Genomic DNA, 9,932 nt, shown 5'->3' with positions numbered 1-9,932 from the left:
GCCGGTGTATTTCTTTCTAGAACCTGCCCTGACTGGTGTAAAAAGTTGACTGCTCTAACTTGACCGTTGCTTTGAAATAAACATTTAGTCAATGTAGAAATGCTATAGGAAATTCCTCGACAAGCCACACTTAGTGAAATACAGGATTTAAAAAATGACTGCTTGACCATTCGGATCTTTCTGAAATGCTTATCTTGCTGATATTTAAATAACACTGCCAGACACCTTCAATCTTAAGGTGCTACTATTTGGTAGGATATAGGAATCAGTCAAGGACAGCAGTAGGTACACATCAGTCGTTTGTTTTATTCACAGACAACCAGGTTTCACACCAGCTGTGGGTTAAATCCTAAAGTAGCAACACTGCACTAGGTAAGAACGATTTAATTAAATCGTATTTTTTTTCTGAAGTCATAACACCTTTACAAGTATCATTCAACAGGTGTTATGTATGCCCCCTTCAAGTAAATGTTAGAATATTAATGGTAGTGCTAACATGTGGCATGCTGTCACCTAGTTTGAGAACACATGTTGAGTGAAGCATACTGTAACAATGATGGAGGAAGATTGAGTTGCATTGACATGTACAGATACTCTATTCTACAATTATTACTTTTCTATTTAACCATTCAACTGAAAGTAAACTGTCATTCCAATCAAGTGTTCAGGTGCCACTTGTTTTCCATCAGAAAATAGTGTCAGTACCGAACTGACAAATTCATATTTTTAGAAACCTGAATCCAGAGTCCTGTCATGCAACTGAGGTCAGGTCCAACGCAGCTGCCTCGCCTGTCCCTCACAGCCAGTTAGCAATCAACACGGAAGGACCATAGCAGTTTAACCAGGGTAGGATGGGGTTGTTTGTGAAAGTTACGGCTCAATGAGATTGACATGAAGTTCATACAGACGGACATCATGCATTCATATGGCATAAAGCAACCTATTCAATGATGGTACACTGATCATAGGGTCTGTTAGGCCAACTGGCTATATAGAATGTGGTCTTGCCTCAATACGGGGTTCCTTGGGCTGTGTGCCAACTGTTACATCAACGCGTTCACCAGTGACATGTGTGCCCAGTTCCCAGGCACACAACAGAAATGGATTCATTAATGAAATCAGTCTAACTTAAATATTAATCCGGCATGAATTGTTTTTAAACGATGCTTAAAAAAAAAGCAATAAAGGCTTCATGTAATGCAGTGAAAATAGGTTTGTCCAATAATATGCCATTTAGCAGACTGTAGTGTGAGCGTATAGGCCCAGAAGGTGGTTCAACATCACACAAGCGCTGTGCAATCGTTTGTGCGTTAACAAGGAACTGACTCAAGGTATCGACTTGACTTACTGGATAAACTGAAGTCCTGGATTGCATTTCAACTAAAGTAGTAGCTGCTATTCTATTGCTGTGTGAGTCCAGAGAGGGAACGGTTTTGGATAGTTATTTTCAGAGCAGGCATTGTATGGGTGAATAGGGAAACTTTTTTCCACACTGATTGCCTGTCTCCCCCTCTCCCCGTTACTTCTCATGGTACACACATGCTCGTTCCTCCAGACCCTCCATCTCTATCAGTCACGGCCTTGTCGGGAGGAGAGCAAGGGGGGCATGAGGTTGAGGGCTGGCCGGTGCTCCTGGACCCCCAGGGACACGAGGGCTCCCGCTAACAGAGTGGTCACCCCGGGCAGAATTGGCGGCTGGGCTTTCATCACCTGGAGGAAGACGGAAAAACAATACTCAGCAAGTTTGAGGTGATCAGTTTCGGCAAGGCACAAAACCTGAGGGTATTTCTTAGCTATTTGTAAACATTTCTGAGTCAGAAAACCACATGGCCACTGACTTTTTCCACTTTGTGACAATGTATGAGTCCATCATGGCCAAGGTAGAAGGTAGAGAATGCATCATATGACCTGTTGAAAGACAGTGTTTATTAGAGTATGAATGATCATAGAATTAACAGTGAAGAGGAACATTGACTAAAAACACTATCCGTTCCACACAATACCAAATTAAATCAATACATTTCTGTCTGAACATTGTATAAAGTTAAACAGATCCCAGTCAGGTTTCTGTACCTGTAGAGGTCAGTTTTGTCCTTGCGGTAGAATCTCAGCAGCAGAGAGAGAAAGGGCAGTCCTCTGACACTCCACCTGGCCTTGATGGTCCTGTCCTCTGGGTGCTTGGTCAGTTTCAGTACCTCTAACTGGGCCTCAGCATAGTAACAGAGACACAGCAGCCTCCACAGAGACAGGCTCAGCTGGTACAGAACTCTGCCCCTAGAGGATATACAGTATAGCTGTATTATAATATAGACCTATTGGGGGTTTATATGCATGTAGTTACATATGTATAAATATCAGGGTTCGGGTCAATTCCATTTCAGTTCGGGAAGGAAACTGCTAAGTAGACAAAGTAGCATTTACCTGGTCTTGGCATTTAGAATACAGTTGACGAACTCAATATCATTTGTGTACATGGTGTAGTCATGACTCTTCATAAAGAAACTAGGAAGCTGCAAATCAAACAAATGATCATCAATACTAATAACTAAATAGAAGTGTATGCCATCAAACAGCCATCCCCTAACAAACCCCTCTTACCTCAATTCTCAGCTTTTCATACATCAATGCCAGTTTCTCCTCGTCCTCCCTCTTTCTGTCGCTGTGACCCCCCTTGACTGTCTTTCTTTCTGCATAACTACTATACAGAGAGGTGTGGAGCAACAGTGACATCTCCTTCTCTAGTCCAATCATATGGCCCGATTTGTTCCCATAACCAGGCAATGGCTCCATCCCAGGACAGTGGAAGCAGTAGAACCTAGATCCATTCATAAATGGAGCTGGACATCCTTCTGTCTCAAACAGGCTCCGGAATGATCCTCTCTCCCTCTTTTCTGTTTCCGTCTCTCCCTCGTTCATCATCGTCTTGGAACCTTCCGCCTGAACCTTAGTCGTCCCAACACTGATGTCATCCTCTCGGCTCCCGTCCACTGTGGTCAAGGGGAAGAGGAACTCCACGGGCCTACTGAGTCCTCCCGTAGCCAGGAGTTCACCTAGTTTAGTCTGCCCAAATAGAGGCATCTCCACCAGGGTGTGCTGGCCATCACACTCCCCAGGGCCAGGCTGCACCAGCACACACAGGCTTACTGTCTCTTCCCAGTCCTCGTCCAGGTCCGGGGGCCTCTGGCTGTGGGGTTGGCCCTGGCTGGCATGGTGGAAGGGGTGTGACAGGGCCAGATGCTTGATGTTCTGGTACCTCAGACTGTTTGGGGGAACCAGGGCCCATGATATGCTGCTGAGCGACTGGATCTGTCCACTCCACTGCACATCCATCGCCTGCAAATTCACATGGGACAAGTAAAGATTTTCAATAAGGTGCTCTTATATAGCCTGGTCCAGATCTGGATCCAGCTTTGCTCTTATTTAAATATTTAATTAATGTAGACCTGTCTGTCAAGACAATACCTGAACAAGACTCCAGCACTGTTGCCTTTGCCTTTTGCCATGGCTCCTCACACACCCCACCCACAAGGCGACACCCCCTCTACAAGCAGCCATTCACAAACAGGGGGTATGTGTAACTCCAATCACCAGGGGCATTATTCCACAGCAACCCCAAGGAAGGACCAGCTCTTTATCTTCTTGGTCCCCTCTCAATCCCAAATAAAAAATCTAGATAAAGAGAAAGGGTTAGGGTGGGCCGTTGAGGGTGAACAGTCATTGTTAGGCCATCTCAATGATATGTCCATATGGCCTGGTGCGGGCATGTGTAGGCTACTCAAGGAACAGTTGTGAGTTCATGTGTAGGATGCTAGGCTGTAAATCAAGACCTATATGACCTACACTACTGGTCAAAAGTTTTAGAACACCTAATATTCAACTTTTAACTGAATGAAGAAAACAACACAACAAACACCGTCTTGTGAGTGCTAGGAGCAACAGATTTGAAGCATGTCAGTCCTCATTTGACCCTACTTAAACTATTTTGGAGCGCGAAAAAGCTATGCCAGTAGCAGCATATGACAGTTAGTGGCGTAAACAGCAAACAACAAGATCATAATTGCTACTCAGACGTCTTTCCCTTCCAATAAGGCACTGTCATTTGCTACATTTGAACTCGACAACCACCTATAACTAGAAGCGAATATCGTTTTGTTTCTTCTACAACTTTAGAACCGTGATTTGATACATATACCGTAAGCAGTCTCTGCAGTGTACTGTTAACCGTGGCAACATTTGTTGATTTCTTGTCCTAAGGTTACACAACCGATATTCACTAATGATTACAGAGCCAGAATACACCAAGCACAGTTCCTTCTCGTAGCTTCAATGATATACAATACTATGACGTACCATTCCCCATTGGAGACTTAAATAACATGAGATCCAGCTGATTTACAACCGTCGGGTGGTTTGAGTGACAGTCTTGTCGGCACGACCAGAAACAAAATGAACCATGCTTCAACTTTGAAGGTGGTATGTATGGAAATACATTAATTGATTTATGAATATTGGGACCCCTCAATCTAGTTAGAAAACGCAAGCTAACGTTAGCTCGCTACCTAGTTAGTTGATATGCGAGTAGTTAGATCACCATGGTTAACACACTCCCGTGATTAGCATATTGGGTTAGCTAACGTTAGCTATCTAACAGTAACATGCATACCTGCTGTGTCAGAAGCGAATTGGATCGAAACTGCAATTAGTCTGTTTAGCAATGACCAGATAGTAAGACAATAATCCTCAAAGTCAGGTGTTTTACTTTGATATCCCACGTAATGTTTCGAAATGGGAAGCTATCAAGCGTTACACAAATGTCATTCCATCTCCCGATGTCCTTGTCCAGCAGCACGCGAGCGCAGGAACACCCACACGTCATACACCTGCGTAGCGCTGATTGGAGGAAAATGTGCCTTTCATTAGACTCAGAATGAATATATCGATATAAATCGTTATCAATAAATGTTATAAAACCATAGGCAATATTTTATATATATATATATATATATATAATCGCAATACATCGAAATCTGCTGTACATTTGTTTTGTAGGTCTTTTTCTTGACTACATTTTTTATGAAACTTTCAAGCCATATAGTGAGAAAATATATAATTCTGTAAGACCTATCCTATGCGTGCAAAAAAATATTATTTCACTATTAAAAACGTTTGTTTGTGCTCGCAAGCGATTGCATACAATTCTTAGACAAGCCTACCAGTGGCGCTGTGAAATATTGCTTTACTCGTTATTCACACGTCAAAGGGCGACTGAAACTCAGTGGTGCTGTCGCTACGTCAACGAATGGAAAAATCTCAAACCGCATGTGTTGTGATAAAACACTTGCTCTTCTCTGACAGCCACTCTTACCACCGGGTTCAAGTTATTTTTTTAAGATAAAGTCGTTGGTTTTCTGTTAATATCCGTATAAATAAATAGCAGAAAATGCCCAAGAAAGCGAAAGAAGACGCAGAATGGGAAGGAGAAGAGGGAGCAGTAGCACCATCAGCGGTGGCAGGTATCTAAATGCTGCCAGCAACTAAGCTAATGGTTACAACTGAGTCTTTTTCAGCCGTTGCAATAGACTGTTAGCTAAGATAAAACGTTATTAGCTAGCTAATGTGCCTCAGTCAGTGATCTTTGATTAACAAGTATCTGTCCTGGCTGTCATGCGATATGCTGTATTTTGACAACATAGTGTGACATTAGTGATGGTTAACTAGCTAGCTGGAAGCTACGTTAGTTAACAGCTTGCTATTTTATTTTACTAGGCAAGTCAGTTAAGAATAACGTCTTATTTACAATGACGGCCTACCAAAAGGCAAAATACCTCCTGCGGGATGGGATTGAAAGTATAAACAAATTAAATAAAAATATAGGACAAAACACATCACGACAAGAGAGACAACACTACACAAAGAGAGACCCTACGACGACAACGCAGCATGGCAGCAACACAGCATGGCAGCGAAACAGCATGGTAGCAACACAACATGCCATGTAATTGTGTCAGACAAATTATTCCTTGTTCTCAAGTAGAGACAGCTCGACATTTAAAATAGTGACGAGTCGTTTGAGGAAGAGTAATAAACTCGGGGTCGTAGCTAGTTATTAATGAATTATTAATTCATAATTCAAGTCATGAAGGATAACGTAGCTAGGTCATAGCTAGTATGCATTGTTTGAAGAACTGCTGTGTTGCCAAAAGTAATTCTGAAAATGTGCCACCCCTACGCTCCCCTTGTACAAGGCATTGTCTTGGCTGTCAAGGCATTGCCTCCCTTCTGGCTCATTTGGCCACTCTCTTTTGTCATTCAGTGGATCCGTATGTTGATGACCCAACTTTCTCATCTTTGTACCTAAATTTGATCTCCCCTCTCTTCAGAAAAATCAGTAAAGAAAGGAAAGAAGGATAAAAAGGGGAAGAAGAGTGTGAGTAGTTATACCTCTTGTGGATATTTTTGAGTTAATTGAATGTGGCGAGAAAGAAAATGTAATCTTCAATGTGAACATTTTAATAAAATGTGTGAACATTGTTCTCACACAGTTCTTTGATGAGCTGGCCACAGATAATAAAACTGAGAAGGAGGATGAAATTGTGCTGAAAGAGATGCAAGGAAAGCAGGTAATTCTATTCCTTAACTACTACAGAGATATCATATAGGCTATTTTCAGGTGGATTAATACTTTTTGCAATGCTGTATCAATAACACAATGTCCTGGGATATATTGACATGAATAAATCTACCTTTTGCATATATTTTTTTTTTCCCTTCCCACCCAATTTGCTCTCTTGAAAGACAGTAGATGAGCTTGAAGCGTTTGGGGAGGTTGGTTATATGTAGCCACTACTAGCCAGAGTGGTAGCTAGCTTGCCATGTCGAATCTACAATGCAAAGAGAACCATGATACATACAGTGCATTCGGGAATTATTCAGACCCCTTGACCTTTTTCCACATTTTGTTACGTTACAGCCTTATTCTAAAATTTATTAAAGTGTTCCCCCCTATTCTATTTATTTTGTATTTATTTAACCTTTATTTAACTAGGCAAGTCAGTTGAGAACAAATTCTTATTTACAATGACGGCCTACCAAACGGCCTCCTGTGGGGACGGGGGCCTGGGATTAAAAATAAATAAAATATAAATATAGGACAAAACACACATCACAACAAGAGAGACCTAAGACAACAACAAAAGACAGCACAACAACACATGACATCACAGCATGGGAGCAACACAACATGACAACAACATGGTAGCAGCACAAAACATGGTACAAACATTGGGTGAAGTCAACAGCACAAAGGTCAAGAAGGTAGAGACAAAAATACATCATACAAAGCAGCCACAACAGTCAGTAAGGGTGTCCATGATTGAGTGTTTGAATGAAGAGATTAGGATAAAACTGTCCAGTTTGAGGTTTGGTTGCAGCTCGTTCCAGTCGCTAGCTGCAGTGAACTGAAAAGAGGATTGACCCAGGGATGTGTGTGCCCATCAATGTACACACAATACCCCATAATGACAAAGCAAAAACAGGTTTAGACATTTTTGCAAATTGATTCAAAATAAACTTAAATATCCCATTTACATAAGTATTTAGACTGTTTACTCAGTACTTTGTTGATGCACCTTTGGAAATTATTACAGCCTCGAGTCTTCTTGGGTATGATGCTACAAGCTTGGCACACTTCTGTTTGGAGAGTTTTTCCCAATCTTCTCTGCATGTCCTCTCAAGCTCTGTCAGGTTGGAAGGGGAGCGTCGCTGCACAGCTGTTTTCAGGTCTCTCCATAGATGTTCAATCGGATTCAAGTCCGGTCCCTGGCTGGGCCACTCAAGGACATTGAGACTTGTCCCAAAGCCACTCCTGTATTGTCTTGGCTGTGTGCTTAGGGTCATTGTGCTGTTGAAAGGTGAACCTTCACCCCAGTTTGAGGTCCTGAGCAATTTGGAGCAGGTTCTTTTGTTGTAAATTCTTTATTTAAAAAAAACAACATGTTTTTCCCGTGGTATCGATTTGGTAGTTAGTCTTGTCCCATTGCTGCAACTACCACACGGACTCAGAAGAGGCGAATGTCGAGAGCCGTGCGTCCTCCGAAACACAACCCATCCAAGCCGCACTGCTTCTTAACACGATGCCGCTTAACGCGGAAGCCAGCCACACAAATGTGTCGGAGGGAAACAGAGTACACCTGGCGATCATGTAAGCATGCACTGCGCCCGGCCCGCCACAGGAGTCGCTACTGCGCGATGGGACAAGGACATCCCTGCCGGCCAAACCCTCCCCTAACCCGGACGACATTGGGCCAATTGTGCGTCACCCCATGGGTCTCCCGGTCGTGGCCGGCTGCGACAGCCTCGACTCAAACCCAGAATCTCTAGTGGCACAGCTAGCACTGCGATGCAGTGTCTTAGAACACTGTGCCATTTGGGAGGCCCCGGAGCAGGTTTTCATCAAGGATCTCTCTGTACTTTGTGCTGTCATGTGGCTGTCGTGCCTTTTACTGAGTGGCTGGCCACTCTACCATAAAGCCCTGATTGGTGGAGTGTTGCAGAGAGATGGTTGTCTATTTGGAATTTTCGCCCATCTCCACAGAGGAACTTTGGCACTCTGTCAAGAGTGACCATCGGGTTCTTGGTCCCCTCCCTGACCAAGGCCGTTCTCCCCCGATTGCTCAGTTTGGCCGGGCGGCCAGCTCTAGGAAGAGTCTTGGTGGTTCCAAACTTCTTCCATTTAAGAATGATGGAAGCCACTGTGTTCTTGGGGACCTTCAATGCTGTAGACATTTTTTTTTGGTACCCTTCCCCAGATCTGTGCCTCGATACAATCCTGTCTCGGAGCTCTATGGACAGTTCCTTCGACCCCATGCCTTGGTTTTCGCTCTGACATACACTGTCAACTGTGGAACCTTTTATGTAGACCGGTGTGTGCCTTTCCAAATCATGTCCAATCAATTTAATTTACCATAGGTGGATGCCAATCAAGTTGTAGAAACTTGAGCTCAATTTCAAGTCTCGTAGCAAAGGGTCTGAATACTTATGTAAATAAAGTAAATGTGCGAACATTTCTAAATACCTGTTTTTGCTTGATCATTATTGGGTATTGTGTGTAGATTGATGAGGGGCAACTTTTATTTAATCCATTTCAGAATAAGGTTGTAACATCACAATGTGGAAAAAGTAAAGGGGTCTGAATACTTTCTGAATGTATGTGTGTGTGTGTGTGTGTGTGTGTGTGTGTGTATACAGTGGCAAGAAAATGTATGTTAACCCTTTGGAAATACCTGCATTTCTGCATAAATTGGTAATAAAATTAGATATTCATCTAGGTCACAACAATGGACAAACACAGTCTGCTTAAACTAACAACACACAAATTTTGCAGCAATAACCTCAACCAAACGTTTTCTGTAGTTGCAGATCAGACCTGCACAACAGTCAGGAGGAATTTTGGACCATTCCTCTTTACAAAACTGTTTCAGTTCAGCAATATTCTTGGGAAGAATGGTGTGAACCTCTCTCATGAGGTCATGCCGCAGCATCTCAATCAGGTTGAGGTCAGGACTGACTGGGCCACTCCAGAATGTGTATTTTCTTCTGTTGAAGCCATTCTGTTGCTGATTTACTTCTGTGTTTTGGGTCGTTGTCCTGTTGCATCACCCAACTTCTGTTGAGCTTCAATCGGCGGACAGATAGCATTACCTTCTCCTGCAAAATGTCTTGATAAACTTGGTAATGAATTTTTCCGTCGATGATAGCAAGCTGTCCAGGCCCGAAGGCAGCAAAGCAGCCCCAAACCATGATGCTCCATCCACAATACTTTACAGTTGGGATTAGGTTTTGATGCTGGTGTGCTATGCCTTTTTTTTCCTCCACAGATATTGTTGTGTGTTCCTTCTAAACAACTCAACTTTAGTTTCATCTGTCCACAGAAT

At 42.9% G+C, this 9,932-nt stretch overlaps 2 protein-coding genes across 6 annotated transcripts in view; one reads left to right on the top strand and one right to left on the bottom strand.

Moving 5' to 3' along the window:
* Positions 1–286: 286 nt before the first annotated feature.
* On the bottom strand, positions 287–4,876 carry LOC110496458. 3 transcript variants are annotated; one of them, XM_021572383.2, is made up of 7 exons: positions 4,760–4,876; positions 3,463–3,669; positions 2,599–3,333; positions 2,422–2,510; positions 2,074–2,274; positions 1,839–1,908; positions 287–1,710 (listed from the first exon to the last, which is right to left on the bottom strand). In XM_021572383.2, exons 2-7 carry the CDS (start codon positions 3,553–3,555, stop codon positions 1,570–1,572), a joined length of 1,329 nt encoding a protein of 442 aa, XP_021428058.1. In that variant the 5' UTR covers positions 3,556–3,669; positions 4,760–4,876; the 3' UTR covers positions 287–1,569. The 3 variants fall into 3 exon arrangements, with proteins under 3 accessions (XP_021428058.1, XP_021428057.1, XP_021428059.1); XM_021572382.2 differs by having other exon boundaries at positions 4,664–4,864; XM_021572384.2 differs by lacking the exon at positions 4,760–4,876 and adding an exon at positions 4,351–4,657.
* A 354-nt stretch (positions 4,877–5,230) lies between these two features.
* Positions 5,231–9,932, top strand: part of LOC110496456 (ATP-binding cassette sub-family F member 1) — a 32,231-nt gene continuing 27,529 nt past the window's right edge. For all 3 annotated transcript variants that reach the window (XM_036953040.1, XM_036953041.1, XM_036953039.1), the window contains exons 1-3: positions 5,231–5,513; positions 6,381–6,427; positions 6,543–6,620. In XM_036953040.1, coding sequence (XP_036808935.1) covers positions 5,441–5,513; positions 6,381–6,427; positions 6,543–6,620 — 198 coding nt within the window. In that variant the 5' untranslated portion in view covers positions 5,231–5,440. The remainder of the gene's footprint in view (positions 5,514–6,380; positions 6,428–6,542; positions 6,621–9,932) is intronic.

Source organism: Oncorhynchus mykiss, chromosome 18, assembly GCF_013265735.2.
Source record: "Oncorhynchus mykiss isolate Arlee chromosome 18, USDA_OmykA_1.1, whole genome shotgun sequence".
NCBI classification, from domain to species: Eukaryota; Metazoa; Chordata; class Actinopteri; order Salmoniformes; family Salmonidae; genus Oncorhynchus; species Oncorhynchus mykiss.
The sequence above is the reverse complement of the archived record's forward strand: the minus strand, read 5'-3'. Positions and strand labels throughout refer to the sequence as shown.

Coding starts and splice junctions, on each gene's coding strand:
- LOC110496458 (XM_021572383.2), bottom strand. CDS start 3,555: ATGGCTGCTTGTAGAGGGGGTGTCGCCTTGTGGGTGGGGTGTGTGAGG. Junction 3,334..3,462: donor AGTGCTGGAGTCTTGTTCAG/GTATTGTCTTGA, acceptor GTGAATTTGCAG/GCGATGGATGTGCAGTGGAG. Junction 2,275..2,421: donor ATTCTAAATGCCAAGACCAG/GTAAATGCTACT, acceptor TATATCCTCTAG/GGGCAGAGTTCTGTACCAGC.